This window comes from Sphaeramia orbicularis, chromosome 12 (genome assembly GCF_902148855.1).
Source record: "Sphaeramia orbicularis chromosome 12, fSphaOr1.1, whole genome shotgun sequence".
Lineage (NCBI taxonomy): Eukaryota > Metazoa > Chordata > Actinopteri > Kurtiformes > Apogonidae > Sphaeramia > Sphaeramia orbicularis.
The window spans coordinates 68,242,201-68,261,062 of record NC_043968.1 but is presented as its reverse complement, the minus strand read 5'-3'; the positions used below and the strand labels follow the sequence as shown (position 1 = coordinate 68,261,062).

The window sequence follows — 18,862 nt, the reverse complement described above, 5'->3', positions numbered from 1 at the left end:
CTATTTTTCATTCCCTCTCTTACTTATTTCATTTGGAGGCTGACAGTCACTGCGTTAAAAATCACCCAATTACATTTCAAAACTTGAACGTTATGTCAGTATCTCTATGAGTCAGTAGATTATCATGTCAGGTCATTTCCCACAAGTCAAAGTCAAGTTTTGTCTTTCATCAGTCACCCCATATCTGATCAATACAGTCTAAATACAAAAAACAATACACAATATCATGTTTTTTTAATCATTTAATGTTATTCCTGCTTGATCTAATCTTGTATAGATGAGATTTAAAATAAATAAGCCAATAAAATCATAAAAAACATTAAATGTTCAGGGAGACACAGCATGATGATGACAAGACATAGGCTAGATAAGATAGAACTTATTCAGTTCATGTTCAAAGTTGCAATAAGAAACAAAGACTAACCAGATCAAACGTAATAAAAATACTAACCTTGATTCAATTTTATTTTATTTTTTTTTTGGTTGATACAAATAATGATGCAAAATAAAAACAATTCCTTCAAATGTGTTAAAACTAAAGAAATGAGCCTGTTGTAAGGATATTTGGAGTCAGAGTAAAAGTCCAGATACTTGAAAACTCTACTTAGAAATGATGTACTTCCCTCGGGTCTCCTGACAGTTCCTTACACAAAGCAGAGAAGACGGAGATTGAACGACAGATGGAGATTGAAAAAGACTGAGGGATGATGGGAAGGAAGATAGGAAGTAACAACAGGGATGAACTTTGAGGGTGAGAAAGCAAAGGGAAATGTGGGGAGGGAAATATGTAGAAAGGGACGGCATAAAACCAATAACTCCACAACCCCCCCCACCACCACCACCTCTCCTCCCCACTTTCTCTCACTTCACATGTTCCTTGTTACTCCTGCTGCTAACCAGCTAACGAGAGACACTCGTACCTCCTCCCCTACAACTCCGTCCCTCTTTGCTCTGTGCCCCGTCTTTGAAATGAACTACGTTTATTAGAAGCAGCTTTAGCATGAGTGTGTGTCTATGTGTGTGTAATTGGTTACAGGGCAGGGCAGGGGGCTCTGGTATGCACATGTGTGTGCCAGCTTTGGTGTCTGACATACTGGGGGGTCTTGACTCTTTGGAAAGGCATTCTCACTGCTACACACAAACATACACACACATACGGCCTGATGTCAGTGAGCAGAGAGCTGTGGCTAAAGCCTGGAGACAGTAAGACTGTGGCTAACTCCTAATAGTTCTGCAAAGCATCATGGAACACCACTTTGACCAGTCAAGCCAGTAACAAAACTATATCAGATCAAATCCTCTCAAACACCAAACTGGACCAACAATCATATTTGCCAGAGTTGGATCAACTTTAGGATCATAATGTGAGAATCACAGACAGTCTGCTGGAAGATTGTGGTATACAAATGAAATATTTCTCCTGGTATTGCTGTTTAGTGGAAAATATAATACGAGAGATGAAATTGCTGTTGGTTATATGAGATACATATTTTTGAAGTGATGCAGATGCTGGATGCAGAAAGCTATAACAATGAAATGTATTGTAATTTGCCACACAATACTGCACACACTAATGACAAATTACATCATTACATGGTTTACTGGCAGGTCAGTGTGACAATTGAGCTAATGGAAAACATTGGGTGGAAGGCCTGAATGAAAAACCACCTTGTTTTTTCCCTCCAGAATATGTCCTTGGATTGTATGTGAACATGTTTTTTCCTACTTTCCAAAAGACCACAAATGCATTAACATCTTTTCGGTTAGCTCTCAATTCAGTCAATGGTCCTGTTCAGTTCTAGTGCTTACATGCGGTTTTCATGATCTGATCCCATGTGAGTGGATTGTTCACGCCTGAATATTTCTACATGTGTCTCAGGTGATCACCTTGATAAGATCTCATTTCCCTCTTTTAAAAGCAAATAAACAGGCTCATCTATGACTCCTTTGTAAAATCATTTCCCAAATGTAATTCCATGTGCTGACTACACATCGGCTGCTTTTAAGGTGGATATTTTTCTGATATGACAACCCTGTCTATTCCATTTGTTTTATTAGCTCTCTCAGACAAAATTAACTTCAATAAAATACTTACTTACTTACTTAACATATGTTTATGAATTTTTACTGTGAATATCGTATTCCTCATGGAGGGGATAAAAAAACAAGTTGCTGTTCACATATGAAGCCCTTGTAATATGCCATAATTTTGTCAAAACACTTAAAAAGTTAAATATCAGGTAAGTATTCAGTCCTTCAATCCATCACAGGATACATTCCGGTTTAGAATGATGAGAAAATGTGGACATGTGCTTTCCAGATCACCTCTGAATGTGTCCTGAATGACTAGATACCAGTGATTCCTGAGTGTGTTCACACCTTTGAATGAATGAATGAATGAATGAATGTTTATTTCAGTTAAATACAAAATACAAAACATATACATATTTTTTTAAAAAAACAACGAAACAAAACACATACATATTAAAAAACAAACAAACATAAAATTAACACATTTTGTAACTGAAAAAGGAAGAAGCTGATGCCGGACGCTTATTTCTGCTTCTCCTATTCACATCCTTAATTCAAGTCCACATCCGTAGTTGCAGCAGGTAAATACTTAAACACAAATTATACCACATTTAGTGTTATAAATCATTTTGTAATCATATTACTTTCATAGCCCTTCAGAATTTGACCTTTCATGAGAGCATGTTAATATCACATCTGACCAAGGCCTAAATCTAGTGGGGGTTTTTTAATACCGCTTTGTTGTATTTTTCCCATCTGCCATAGTAAGAGCAAGAGGGGATGACGTGTTCCAATGGTGCAGCAGAAATCAGATCATGGCCCTTGCAATTGTATGTATAATACATATGATATTTAGTGATGGATAGAAGTGAAATTGCAGATTACAACCAAATGAATATCCCCAACCTTCCCAGTGGTCAAGGTCTTTTTAGTCAAGAGTATATTATACATTGGGTTGCGTCTTTCAAAGGTGCAAAATAGCATGTCTGCATCCAATTAGTACGTTTGGCACAATGCATATGTAATATGGGGCATTTACACATAATTGACCATGTGCTGGGAGGAGAAATTGTAAATATATTAATTTAGCACACACAAAGTGATTTATCAAACCCAAAATCAATTTTGCTCATAGAAACTGTGTCTATTTTTAACACATCTCAAAAGGAGGTGCAAACGGTTTGTATGCATAACTGCACACACGGCTGCGGTTAGGAGACATCGAAATGATGAAACAAGATGCACAGAATGCATGTTTCACCCTTGTGTGAACATTATTGGAATGATGGAAGAAAAAATAATTGAGACATATGCCCCCCCCCCCCACACACACACACACACACACACACACCACACACACACACATTTACTTTACGGGACTCTTTTCCACTCCTGATGATTGTGATTAAAAATACGCACCGATATTAGGATACAGTGTGACAAAATTATGTGCACCTGACAGTCATTCAATCCAACTACCTAGCCCCCCCCACCACCACCACCGCTTTTAAAATGAAAAATGAGTGAATGAATGAGTCATGCAACACCTTCTATGACAAAACTCCTCCAACATTACATTTCCGTGCCTCTAGATCACTCAGTGCAATGTTACCATTAGTGCTGGTGTGTCCCAGAGCAGTTTAGCGCACGCAAAATTCTTATTTAAATAGGGCAGTCTGCAAGACTTTGCACCTGTTGACATTTGCGCAAGCAATCTTAGTAAATCACCCACAAACCGCGGGTCAACCCCACACTCAAAATTCTAGATTGCAGATGCAAATTAGTACACGCAAATTGGGATCTTAGTAGATCCGGCCCTGTGTGTCTAAATGTGCTTTGCTTTGTCTCTCAGACAGAACTGGACCACATTAAGAGTACTGCAATAAGTGACAACAGTGGAGCAGGGCCTACAAACAGCCTAGGGAATGCACAAATAGTAAATACAGTGAAAGAAAGAGGGGAATGACCTGTTACTATGCCATGGTACAGCAGGAATCAAATCACAGATCAGTAATTATGTGTTACTTTTCAGTTTGGCTGCACTCAACTACACTGAACCAAGATGCTTGTGAATATGCTTTATGCTGAATATGAATTAGTATTTAGTGTTAATAATTAAGCTGATGATAGATAAGAATAAATGTTTGTACAGAAATTATAATGAATTGAAGTCATTTAATTATAACCATTACATAAGTAATTGTCCAGAAAGTATTGAAGTTTATTTGCATCCATACATAGCTTAACCATAATAAAGTTCTAAAAAGATCATGGCCATTAAATATTTATTTAGTGACTTTTTTCCACGTTTTTGCTATTCAAATTTTCAATTTGTGCTTAGTTTCATATGTGTGGTATAACACAAAATCCTCAAATGTAAAAATGAGTCTTAATAATAATAATAATAATAATAAAAGTTGGCTGCCATTACTTTATCTAAAACCACCAGCTTGTTTATGTCCTTTCACATCATTGGAGAAAAAAAGTCACTGGCTGACAAGAGCAAAGAATCTTTGACTTGTCTGACAGCTCTGTGGCAGACTGTGGACATTAAGCCTACAGCTAAGATAGTCCAAAGAACAGAATATTCAGTAGACAAATCAAAACAAAAGCTAACCCTTCTTCGGTATATGTGTGAGTGTCTCACCTCATCATCCTTGTACCAGGACAGAGACTCAGCAGTGAGGACAAACCAGTATTCTTTGGCTCCTCCTTTCATGATGCCAATGTTGTTGATGGTCAGCCAGCCCTTCCTGATCACCTGCGAGACAGACAGACACAAAGAATAAAAAAGGAATTAAAATAAACAGAACACAGTGAGAAATCCTTCCCCCTCCTCACTTTCCCCAAGACACAGTTCACATAACTTTTACAAATTTGACATCACATCTGTCAGCCTGTGAGGGTAACACATACTCAGCTACTCTAACATATATGCAGTTAAAGGAGAAGGTGCTGCTTCTAGTGGAGAATAGAAGCAACTGCCACAAACACCAGTGGGGTGACGGTCACCTACATGACTAAAACACATTCATTTGTCGTCATTTCTCTCCACCATACAGAAAACCATAAACACAGACAGGTATGTTGTGTGCATGTTATTTACCTTGAACCGATCGTTAACTCCTCTCTCTGGCTGAATGAGAATGTGAAGAGAACATTACAAAGCTACGCCAACAAAGGCCAAGTATTAATGAAGGCCAAATACACAAGGCTGGCGAATACCAGCAAATGATACAGTAGCTGACTGTTTGGGTGGCAGCAGAAGGGACAGCAGGCAGGAATGGGTGGGTGGAAAAATTAAGGGGGCTACAACCAAGATGGCCCATGTCAAACCAGTCTGGGTCCATGCAGTGAAATGCAGGAGCCTGACAGTTTAATACTGTATGTACTAAAAGAGGTGTTGGAGCCCTGACCCTGTTTTTAGCCTAACTTGTCTATATATTATGAAAATCATTCATCCTTGTACTAAAAGATAGTTAATGGGTAATAAGACCTTTATAAGATACTTATTAGTACCACATATCTGTGTAAACTGCCTCATCTCAGACAGAACTGCAGTAAGTAAAAAGAGTAGAATGAATAAATCAGAATGTCATTTTGTTTTTATATTGCTCTGCCTGTGCAAACTGCGCAATGCTGTTATTTGCTGAAGGTACAAACTTACCACCTAAAAGTCCCAGAAACATCCCATACACATCAAAACAAGAGGAAAATAGAAAATACAGGGAGAGGGCAGGGTCTCTGTAGGTAAATAAAGCCCAGACTGAATGGGGATCAGATGTGATGACTGAGAAGGATTCTACATAAGTAGATAGAGTCTACATTTGTATTATTTTTAGGAAAATGTGACATATTTTGTATTTTACAAAGCATTGTTATTGTTTCTGTTATTAATTGTTTCATTAACTTGCAGTTAATGGAAAATTATGTATACAGAAATATTAATAAAGTGGCAAAAAAGCTCATCAAAAAAGATAAATCATTATCACTGATAATAACAACAATAAAAACTAAATAAAAATATGTTTGCGATGTTAATACAAAAAGACAAAACTTAATAAGAAATATTGAAATAAATATATCCAAAAATAATGTCAGTCTTAGAGCGCATTCAGAATATCAGGCAAGCCCCTACATACAGAAAGGAAATGTCACAAAATGGAGGAAAACATGAGTTACATTACGAATGTTCTGGCAATCCAGTGGGTAGAAGAAAGTTTGGTGAATGAGGTTGTGTGTCACCATCATTTTGAACCCACCAGTTGTGAATAAAAAGCTATGCTTTTTGCATCACTTTTGTTGAGTTCACAGACTCAATAAAACATAGAGTCTGTGAAAGAGTCATGAGGGTTCAGTATTAAGTTCAGGAAAGTGTTCAGTAACTGTTACAAAAAACAGAAGCTACAGGGTTTTAATGGGCTAGGTACATCCATTTCTAAACAGGAAATGAAGATAACCACTGTGTTTATGGTATGACCCTCACCTTTGATCCCAGACTGGGTGGTTGTTATGACAACTGACTATATAGCTAACTACAGGGGTGACATATGTCTGTCTGTTCTTTGGTTGCAAGAGGGAGAAACAAAGGAAGACAGACAGAAGCCATCTAATGGTGTGTAAATCAAAGTATGTGACTGTAATAATGCTGACTGCGGGGGTAAATAAGGCTACATAATTTCATGAAAAAGTATATTGTGCACAATACTGTGATTGCGATTTGAGCCTTCTTGCTTTTTTGTCACAATGCACAGATTTGGCACTTTTTTCAACTTACATATAAAAAATGGTGTGATTTTCATTTTGCAGGTTTACACAGTATCTTATGATGATCTGTTGTCTGATGGTGATCCAAATTATCACCAGACAACAGCTCACCAGGAATCCTTCTCTATCCAGACCTTTGTAGGATTTTCAATTCAGTAATTGCACAGGCTGATACTGTGATTATGATTGCAGTTGTCCACTAGATTTTCTACAGCCTGATAACACAGGCAGGCGGTAGATGCAGAAGTATTGGGGTCTCTCATGCCCCTTGTAATTCTTTCAAGAGGATTTTCCCTTGAGAAGCTATAATGCTATCAAGCACTGCCACTTTCAGCGCTCCATTGAAAGGTTTATGTTGTATATAGTGTTACTGTAATATTTATCCATCACAAGATGGGGAAATATGATCTTTTCTAGGTTATTATGTTTGCTTTGGTTCAGTACAGTAGGATAAAATATTCAAAACATTTACTTTGTTTATGGTATGAATATGAATGAAACATATGATCATTTTTATTTTCAATCTGTTTATTTTATCAATGAATCATTTAATTGTTTAGTATATAAAAGGTCGAAAATGTTCGATAAGAGTTTCCCTAAGCCCAAGCTTGTTGTTGTTGATCCTCTTGTTTGGTCCACAACCCAAAGAGCTTGATTTTGCTACTATAGAGGAGTGAAGTAACCAGAAAATATTTATATTCAAGAAGCAGAGAATTTAGACATTATTTTTCTCACATTGAGTTTAAAAAAAAAGAAAAAAGATTATTGATTTTCAAAATAGCAGTCGATTTATTGAATAGTGGATGAGAACTGATCATACCCACATTTCTAACAGAAAGTAAAATGGCTGTCATAAGGTGTTTTCATGGTGGCCCATTTTCTGACAATGTTCCTCAAACTATTCCAAGTTTGACGCTTTGAAAAAGGTGAATATATAAATTGGACACACACCAGCTGTATTAACCCATAAAGACACGGTGCTATTTTGTGGCAGTTACCAAATGTATTTTTTATTCTATTTAACCTTTCTTAAGTGATTTAGTGACCATTTATTATAATACTACTATCCTCTGTATTTTACATTTTTCAGTGTGAATCATGTATTTTCCTATATTTAATTCACTGATGTTCATGAAAACTCAGAGTAAATTCAAAGGTTATTATATCAAAACAGAGAAAAATGAAGAAAACATGACTTTTTCAGCAAAGATATCAATAACTGAATGTAAAACAAGTGTCTCCATCCACTGTTATTTATCAAACTCTGTGGGTTTTACTGATGAATCAATGTTGTAGAAGATAACGGTATTTCCACGTTCACAGTGGAGCCTCTGAACGTCCAAATGGGTCATATCTGATGACCGTGAAAAGATGACAAACTGTATTTTACCTCAATTATTTACATGTGTTGATATAATTAGTGGATCAACAGTTAATAAACATTTTACATCAGTAGATGCTTTTGGGTGCCAGTGGCTGTTTAGGTCTTTAAGGGTTAAAACACCCTGTGATTTCTGTCTTTCTCTCAACCTTCCACTGTCTCTTAAATTCAGAAACATGAGTGGTTTTTCCTTTATCTAACTCATGCTATTGCTGGGGGAGCTTTACCATCACTGCCAAAGAAAACAGGCCTCAACTGAGCATCTCTCCACTGTCCACAAGACTGGAACACGTCTGTAACTTTGTACATTACATAACAGTCTGTCTAGATTTATCTTCTTTTATGTCTTTCCTGGACTGAATGATGTTGAACTACAATATTTTACAATATTTTAATTTTACAGAATATTTTTGATGCAGTAGTTTGTGTGGATGTAGGTCTATGGGGAAAACACAACTGAAAAAAGAGAAAAGGGATAAAGCCAAGACTCAGAGAGAGCCCCCCCCACCACAGCCACCTGCCCATGTACACTAGTAGTTAGTAAAAAGCTCATTTCACACATTCACACCCTAAAACACACTATCATTAAGCCAGCACGTGTAAATGTCAGACAAATTTTAACACATATGTACACATTGTGCATTTTGCAGAGTGTTAAAAAATGATAAGCACACACGCATTACAGCCTACCTGCAGCCGTGCACAGACACACACAGACGCGCACGCACACACACACACACGCACACACACACACACATACTACTCACCATGATCTCATCCTGAAGCAGAATGAACCCCAGAGGAAAGGAAAAAAGGAAAAAGAAAGAGGAAATCACTCAGAAAAGACAGAAGGCGACAAAATGACTTAGAGGTGAAGAAAATCTGACTTGAGAACAGACTAAAAAGAGACAGAAGTGGACCTGATTTGTTTCAAACAGTAAAAGCAAATGTGAAGATCATGCAAAAGTTGGTCATGTTGTTTTATGCTGTTATGCTGAACACATTCGAATAAGCTCAAGTAGCCCTTTACTGACACGCTAAATTCAGATGATATTAACTGTAAACTAAATGTTTTGGTCTTGAGACCAGTCTCAAATACTACATCAGTACATAGCTAGGCCCACAGAGTGTATATAAGAGGTGGGTGAAGCTACTGTGATGTCACACATTGGTTTTTGAAGTGATGTTTTTAAGCCAAGAGTTTGTGTTTTTTTCCCCTCAACATGTTGGCTCTTTGTAGCTGGAAGCAACAAAATGCAGAGCTGGGGGAGTACGAGGGGTCATGGGTGACTAATACTAAACACTAGCTTATTCTGCCTTCATGTGCTATGGGCATTATGGGAAATACTTGGTACAAACTTGAAAACTGCAGATGAACACCCGCTCACGTCGTATTTTCCATTCGAGAACTGGTAAAAAATTTTTAATACATGAGTTGCTGAGATGAAAATAACCTTTGAATTTTTCAACATAGCAAAGAGCAACAAGGGATTCATCGCAAATGATAAACAATGATTTTATTAACTTTCTGCGGCTGTTAGCTGATGTTTTTGCACATTCATAGCATATACAATTTGCAAAAAAAAACATTATAAAAAAATAAATAAATCCTGTAACTGTTTTACCCAAGTAGCAGGTCGTTACAAACTGGTCAGCCATTTTTTCATTTCGCTACCACAACAAAAGCACTTGAACACAACGCACTCGAAACTTTGAATTCACTAGAGGAAAAGATCATCTTCCCGATAGAACATGAAGGCAGCATTAGTTACATGGTGAAATGGTAAACTCCATCACACTTTTGTTTAATAAAATCATTTGGCTTGTTAGTGTAACTTTATAACCACAACTACAGTCAGTCCATCAACCAAAATGACAGAGGTATAATATATTTTCTACATACCCCTATAGAAACTTCCCAATTACCCTCTGGGAGGCACATGTCTCTGGTTGGGAAAGACCAGGAATCATATACAATAGTGTATTCCTTTGAACTGTTCTGCAGATTGTGGAAATTTCTTGTTTTCTGTATTTGGATGAAGCTCCAAAAGGAGATTTTGAATTTCCAACCATTTTCTGTTATTTTGTGTTATTTTGTGGATTGCGCAGCCTTGGCAATGGACCGTCCTCATTTTGTGCTGACATCAGCATGACTTCCACTGAGAGTCGAGTTCTTTCAAGATCAGACAACTGTTGTCCATTACTGTCTCTAAAATGCATGAAAGCTATACAGGGCTGCTTTGTGTAGGATATGGACTGTTGCCCAGGGTAACAAGATACTGTAAAGCTGTGCTACATTGAACATGAGTAAAACAGAGAACTGACTACTAACAGAATAAAGCCTCGGGTAAAAACGTCAGGAAGTTCATATGTCATGTTCCTGGCCAGTAAAACAAAAAACAGACTTGGATGGGTTTAGCCTGAAATCATGTTCATGTTGGACAAGTCAATCCTGCAGGAGGTTCTGTAAATGAATCAGCAATCTACGGGACATGTCTGTGTATTTAGTGTTGTCCAAGTACCTGATTGCCGGCTGCCTTCTTCTTGCTTATTTGGTTGATCCTCTGCTGAGCACTGTAAATAAAAAAGTACCAAGACAGTTTGGCCACATATGTACTGTAAATCCTACGTCTGTGAGCAATTAACTTTGTAAATAGCACAAAATGTTACACTGTACAAAGAAAAGAATAAAAAGAATTCATAAACGAACTTGGCAAATCCAATGAAATCCTCATGGTTGGTGTTCATGTAGGACAGCTCGATGTCTATCAACAGCAGGACCTAAACAGAGAGACATGTTAGCAACATTATGTCAGGACATTTTCATGCATTTATGAGCCATGAGCCAATTTACATTTAAAAGGGATATTCTGTGAACAATTAGGCTTACATGCCTTTTTCATTATAACAAGGTTAAGCTACTAAAATGCTCAAACACACACTCAATACTCACACAGTCCCCTTTCAGATAACCAGGCCTGAAACAAGCCATTTGGATTTCTATATATTTGTCATGTCACAACTAACCAGTCCTCCAAACCCATCAGAACCACCAGAGCCACATTAAGGGTAGGTACTTTGTCAGGAAATAAGGAGCAAAATGTTCTGTTGCTCTGTGGACATATGGTATAAACAAAAATGACAAATTTGCTATGCCATAAAGAAGAACAGTGTAGAATCCAAGGTCAAGTACAAGTTTAGTGTGAGTCCAGCATATAAAAAGATCCCTATGTGAACATTTGAATTCAACAATATCACCGTAAACCATAGAGACCAGTAGGTTTAATATGAGTCCAGAGGAGAACTGACATTTTTATAAAATAAACATAATGTTACATCATGGTTCTTACTGTCCAGTCTATGAAGACAGAGGTAAATGTCTATTTCTGATTATTTCTTTTGTCTAGATGATAGTGAAAAACCTTGATTTGTGCTTTAGGAAGATAATGATTTTGTAACATATATTTGTCAAGATTCTGAGAGAAAACTAAATATTTTGTTTGAGATGAAGCTGTAATTTTCTGATGAAATTTGAGCCCTGCAACTGTATTGTTTTATCATATAAACACAGGAAGGTTAGACATATAGTAAAATAATCAAACAGAGGTGTAATAATCAGACAGTTAGGATGGACTTCTGGTTAACAGGCACATGGAGTAGACACCAAAGTGAAGGTTCGGGTAAATGTTTATTTTTTTGCAACAAAGATCTCTAACTTACATAGCCCTTTTTTAACTGTTCATACGTGACAAACTGTTGTCAGTTTGTTTTTGGGGTTTTTTTGTTGTTTTTTTCAATTTCTCCTTGTGTTTAAGTGAAACCAGCCTACTTCTCTCTTTTTGTGTTACTTTCCAGATTTTCCTTAAACTCAGTAGATGATTTAATCACCACCAGGCATTGGGTTTAGTCAGCATTTATTCTGTTTTCCACCAGTTTCTCTGACTTTTACATCATTCTTGTCTCCATCCTCTCTGTCCAACACATTTACAACAGCTCAAGGGAATTTTTTTTGTTCCAGTTGGGAACCAAAGTACAAGGTTCTGAATAAATGTATTTTTGGTCAAAACACCCTAAATCTTCAAAAAATTAGGTTTACTAACCAGAATAGTGCCAGTCCCTCCAAAGGGCTGGGAGTGGCTGTTTTTGTTACCTGATCCTTAGTGCGGCTTTCTCTGTCCCTGATGTGTTGGGTGACGATTCTCTCCATTTCCTCTCTCAGCATTGGGTATTGAGCCAGCTGTGAGCACAGAGAGCAGTAGGTAGATAGAAAAAACACCAACCAAATACATGCCAACATACATTTACAAATACACAGACTGTCACATACACAACAGCAGCATCAGAAAACCACTTGATCACTGTTGTCACTGAACCCCAACACACAGTTCCACCAATACAACAAAATCTGTCACAAAAAAACAAAAATTTTTTGAGGGCTTTATCCCAGACTCAGCTCTAGTAACTGCACACCGTAACCGATGGGCAGATTTGCATTAATGGTGGGTTTTACATGTAAAAAGTCCAATATGGAACAAATGAAGAAGAATAGGGCTAAGTCTGTGATATTGCTGCAAAAAACACAGAACAAACAATGTTCCTGGCAGAAAAGCTTCCTTTTCCCAGCACACTGTGGGTCTTTTTCCATGAGCTCATTGCAAACCCACGAACACAGACATTGGTGGGCTTCCAATGTGACCCAAACACATTTGGAGATGTGTAAGGAAAGAGGAAAAAAAAATCAAATCCCAAAAAAAACCCAAAAAAACATCACAGCGCAAGAAAAAATATACTGTACGCTGTATTCTTGCAAGTTACAACGCATCTTTCATGTGTGTCTGATGGTTTGGAGAGGGAGCACATAGTTTTAAAAGGCCTCTCTCTGCTTTCCAAGTTGATTTACTGCTTCCTGGATGACATCCGTGAAGAATAGAAGCTTTAGAAGGATGTACTGCTACAATGAAGGCCACTTAAAATGCAGGCATTGGAGCTGCATTAATAAAAATGTCACTTGATAATAAGATATTCTGAGTTAAATTGGTGATCAGAGGTTTTAAGATTATCTTTGCTGAATATTTGTTCTTGTGCAAATCAAATAAACCACCTGAAATAGGGCTGGACGATAATGCAGTAATAATTATCACAATATAATTTTTTATCATGAGTCACACTGTCAGCTACAGCACTACAAATGTTTCAGTGATGATGACTCATTCACTGCATTTTACAACTTTATTTTAATGGTGAAAAAAGTACTTTATCATTCTATTATTTTTAATGTTCTAGTGCTTGATAAATGTTTAAAACCACAAATGACCTTTTTTTTTTAAAATATTGTTTTCATCTTCTCTAATGAGAGATCCGATTGTATTTATTGAGCATTAGCACTAAATGATGAAATACGAAGCTACATTGTTGTTTCTGTCTCGTGTCATCATTTTCACCTTTCTTTATACTTCACATTATTTTTCTTCTGTTTCTGCTTTTTTCTGTTCACTGTTCTCATCTTCTTGTGTCTTTCACAAATAATTTGTAATCCTCATGTTTCAACAAGGATGTGAAAATGATCAGACATTTATTGTGATAAGTGACATCGACTGACATGAAGATATATATTTTAGTCCATATCGCCCAGACCTAATGTGGTATTGGCTTTGGAAAATATTTGGTAATGAGTCTGAGCTGTGAGAGTCTTTAGCTCAGCTCAACAGGACAAACTCTAGAGTGTGTGTGTGTGTGTGTGTGTGTGTATCATTTATTTATTTTTTTATTTTTGTATCTGACAAACATTCTACTTGGTAAACTGAGGAATGACAACTTCATTAACAATGCCACCATTGTCCGATTATTAATGGAGACACTGTTAACTGTTTTGTAATTTCATGGTTTTCACACTCCTCAAATTCTAATTTTTGGGAAGCTGGGTAAACTATGAACATACAACATTTTCCAAACTAATAAAATGTAGACATGAAGTGTTTGATGAGAGAAGTATCATTTGTAGAAAGGTGTATTGCAACTTGAAGACATAAAAATGTTTTAGAATCTGCTGAAAATGAAGTGTGCTGAAGCTCAAAAATAGACAGACACAACACACTTCTGTAAATGAGGAATGGGCTGCAGGCCGAAGGTGATGACACATTTATTCAAGCTGACATACGATGCCAAGGAGCAGGAGGGGGGAAGTATGAGGGAGGAGAAGACGACTTCAGACTGACCTCTTTGTGGATTTTTCCCAAACACGTCTTTAAAATAGTTTCCTTAATAAATACAGTTTGTCTCTCAAAGTAAAGCCAACACCAAGGTGTGGCTGATAAGAGAAATCCAAAGGAGGTCACAGTCTCTTTTGGTTACTTGCTTAGCAACGAAGCAGGAGGTTAGAGGATGACAAGATGAAGAGGACGGAAGAGAAATCAAAAGAGAAAAATAAAGACGCTAGTCAATTAGTCAGTGAGTGGAACTACACAATCAGTCACTCCACTAAATTAAACCAAACTGACAAAGACAGAACAAAATGTCATTTTGACTAGAAATCAAATCCAATCAAAGGATTCTTACAGTTATTAAACATGCAGGTTTAGAGATAAAACTTTGTTAAAATGTCAATATAAAGCCAATAATTGACACATAAAAATGACAAAGAAAGTGTCTACAACGTGTTATATTATAACACAATTAATATCTCCAGTAGGGATAGACCGATATGACTTGGCTGACAGTAACTTTATCTTTAGTGTGGTAAATTAAGAGCGCGATTAAAATATTGTAATCGTCTATAGACTGTATTTAAGAAGAGTGTGGAGCTAATGTGATGTTTCCCATTGGTTTCTGAACTGTTGTCTGTTTAACTTTAATTCTACCTAACACTAAACTTAAGCTTACTGACCAGGTAAATTTCATCAAACTGCTGTGTACCAAAGTGATTTTATGGTCTTGTTCATGTAAATTCTTCTGATGAGTATTATAATTATGCTTTAACAAAAAAAGAATATTTTAATAAATAAGTAGAAGCTCTGTGTTCAATTCAACAGGTGAATAACCCCAAATACACGCCTGTTAATCAAAGCTAATCAAAATCAAAAATCAAAACACTTACCAGATGCTCCAAACTAAATAAATGAGACTGGAATAACTCCTGGAAATGTTTCTTTGAAGCAGCATCTACTGCCTGTCTGCAGTATTGCACTTCACAACATACTTTTGCATTGGTTTCATTTTGGTCCTTGACCCTTGATTTAATCTCTCCAAAATAGAGAGGTAAAAATCGAATAAAAGCACCAACTTTTACTTATAATTCAGACTTAGTTATTATTCCTTTGAAAATGTTAAACACAGGTTACCTTTGGCCATATTAGCCTAAATACAGATGGGTATATTTTTTGTTATTGTTAACAGAAAGCATGTTTTGTAGTTTTTGGTCCCATAAGAGGTAAGTTGAACAAATTCATAATTTACTGTAATAATATTACAAAGAATGCAACTCTACATTCATTCATCTTCTGAACAGCTTAGTCCTCAAGAGGATCGCAGGGGTGCTGGAGCCTATCTCAGCTACCTATGAGCGGAGGCAGGGTACACCCTGGACATGTCGCCAGTTCATCGCAGGGCTGACATATATAGAGACGAACAATCAATCACTCTCACATTCACACCATTGGGCAACTCAGATTAATCAATCAACCGATTAGTGCATGTCTTTGGACTGTGGGAGGAATCCGGAAACCCGGAGAGAACCCATGCACAGAAGGCTGTCCCCCCCGTCAGCCGGTGTTGGAATTGAACCCAGGACCTTCTTGCTGTGAGGCAACACGGTGGTGCAGTGGTTAGAACTGTTGCCGCAACGCTACATGTTCTCTCCTAAATACTACTTTGTAGTCACACATTACCAAGAAAGATTAAAAAATCACAACACTGAGATAGTTTTACACTAGGCCTATATGTCATGCTTCTTACTAGATTTATGCAAATAAGTCACTCTATGATCATGAAAATATGAAAAAATTTTTAACTTTTAAAAAATTTATTTCTAGTAGGTTTTTTTTCCCCACATCTATGATATAACCTTGCCATCGGTCTACCCCTACCTATGCAATTAACAGAGAAAACTCTCTTTGGTATTTTACCTTTTGGCTACACTTTCGTATGGTGGCGGTGAGTTCACTCACTACCATATCTATACACTTCAGTGTGGGCCCCTTCAGCTTTTGGATCTGCTTTTTCACTATGGCCTCAAAGGCCAGGTCAGGGGTGAAGAGCCCCGTCCTGTAGGAAAAGGCAGGCAGCACGGAAAGAGAAACAAGAAAAAAAGAAAGACAGAAAAAGGAGAGAATAGGTGGAGAAAAGAAGACAGCACCAAATAAAGAGGTGTGAGAGGAAATAAAAGTGACAGATGGAGAGAAGTGAGGAAAGACAAGAAATAAAGCAGTGAAATCAGATGGAAAGGAAAAAGCACAACATATAGACGATGAAGGTAAAGAAATTGGACATGAAAGAGTAGAAATAACAGATTGAAGATGAAGAAGACAAAGAGAGGTGATGGGTTTGGAGGATAAACAGCACAGAAGGAAGAAAATGCAAGTGAGACATTTAGTTTTTCCTTGAAGCCATTAAAAAACGGGAAGTGTTGGACTCTCTCTATCAGCGAACACCAGCAGAAAGAGAAGATATACAGAGGGGAAGGAACAGAGAGAGCTCCCAGCTTGCACAGTTTCACCAGCCAAAAGGCCAAAGCCACACACCAGGAGACCACAGCTGTGCACCAGACCCTCAACCAAATCACACTGATCCCTCTTGACCCTCTACCCACTGATCCCGTCCTCTCCTACATCCCTGAGCAGAGGTCTAAACTTAACATTTATTATCCACACACCTCCAGGTGGTTGAAGTCCAACTGATGTTAAAATTGTTTGGTCACAGTGGATCAGTTTGTAAAACTGCTGTGCTTTCCTTTAGCCATGCCCACATATTGCTGTGACTCAGAGAGGGGTCCTCAAGGCCCCACGGAAAAGCAACTAAAACATGACCTGTCATAGCTCCTGTCTACTGCAGGTGCACAGCTGCAGACTCACACAGAACACAGTCTGGATGCTGAGCTCATCTAATATGGCTGCCACTGATTTGAAATCATTGAGACACGATTTTCAAAAAAAAATAAAGCATATCCAGTGGTAGTGCTATTGCAGATTGGGACCAACTATACATACTTAACCACTTCCCCTCAAGGCAGCCACGTAAACTCTTTTTAGAGTCAGTGTTTGTTTGATTTATGGTGTTTTTAGTTAAGGATATGCTAACTGTGGTCCACACTCAAACATTGTAGGTCACAATGATGCAGCTTAACATCGGATGCCACATGCTTTAAAACACTAAAAAAGAAAAAGATGAAGTCCATTCTGAGCTCCTGTGGCACAAAATGCCAAGATAACATGGTAGACTCCATGAACAGTGATCTTTTCCTTCCTGGATATTTAACTGAGTGACTGAGGGTAACAAAAACACAAGTTTTCTCATTTGATTGTGATTATACACTAATGAAGACATAATTATGAGAATTGTTTTCAAATTCTGCAATGAGATGCCCATAAATTCCCGTACATCTTAGACATTGAACCTCTACATGTGGTTGAAGTAGATTAAAAAAGCTGTATTGTACTGTAAAGATTAATTTTTGCTTACACTAAAATGGCCAATAACAATTTCCATTTTGTGAGCTTCTTAGTACTAAATACTAACCAGTTGGTGGGTAGGAAGTGTGTTCACACCAGAAGTGTGTACATTTTTGCTCACAGTAGCCTAGCCCTCTACAATACTGTCCCACAATGCTGTGCACCACGGAAACCAAACTTATAACTGGAAATTTTAAAGGTCTAATATGCAAGATTTAGGTGGCTTTAGTAGTCTCTATCTGCAGAAATGGAATATAATATAAATATAATATGAAAACTATAACCATAATAATGTTTTCAGTAGTGTATAACTGCACACAAAAATCAGAACAGTTGTGTTTCATTGATGGCATCGAGCATGTTTCTTCAATAGCTCAGATTGGCATTCTTTTTTTTCATTTACATGTGTTTTGTTACAAACTATTATCATTGTGCTGATTAATGTACTAGTTGTAACCTACTATGAATAGACAGTTTCTGCAATTCATATATACATGGCCAGCAGACTGTATAATTCCTCGTTACAACTACATAATTATAGTTGCACACAACAATATTTTACACATTTATTCATGCATATTTCTTTTACTGATGATTATGGTGATATTTGTCTAGTACGTATTGTAGAAAAATTTCCCCACAGGGACAATAAAGTATATCTTATCTTATCTTATCTTATCTTATCTTAAACTGCTAGCTGTAATTGTGTTTATATATATATACTGAATACAAGGGTTGTCATTTAGTGTAGGCAACCATATTTCGATGACTTCTCAGCTTCCACACTTGTTCGTATTCAGCTCAGTGCTCTACCACAGCCAGCCTGTCCAGCCAAACCCGTCCAAAGCAGAACAGTAGGTAGACAGGCAGGTGAAATGCAGCCCCCTCAGCCTCTCCAGCTGGCCCCACCCCCCCACCATCCAAAAGTAAACCAAGACTGGAGAGAGCCGAGTGGCTACAGCAGAAGGGAGTGAACAGCAGAGGGGCACTGGGAAACCGAAATCAAAAACAAGAGCTACCC

The 18,862-nt window shown here is 37.4% G+C and overlaps 1 protein-coding gene across 14 annotated transcripts in view; it reads right to left on the bottom strand.

Annotated features, from left to right (window-relative positions):
• dnm1a (dynamin 1a) overlaps positions 1-18,862 on the bottom strand; it is an 88,270-nt gene that overhangs the window by 37,045 nt on the left and 32,363 nt on the right. For 8 of the 14 annotated variants that reach the window (XM_030148551.1, XM_030148553.1, XM_030148546.1 and 5 more), the window contains exons 11-16: positions 12,330-12,416; positions 10,890-10,960; positions 10,702-10,753; positions 8,947-8,958; positions 5,138-5,167; positions 4,679-4,792 (exon numbers count right to left, since the gene is read on the bottom strand). In XM_030148551.1, the coding sequence (XP_030004411.1) occupies positions 4,679-4,792; positions 5,138-5,167; positions 8,947-8,958; positions 10,702-10,753; positions 10,890-10,960; positions 12,330-12,416 (366 nt within the window). Of the gene's footprint in view, positions 1-4,678; positions 4,793-5,137; positions 5,168-8,946; positions 8,959-10,701; positions 10,754-10,889; positions 10,961-12,329; positions 12,417-16,299; positions 16,439-18,862 lie in introns of all 14 variants that reach the window. The other 6 variants (XM_030148547.1, XM_030148559.1, XM_030148558.1 and 3 more) reach the window with 3 other exon arrangements.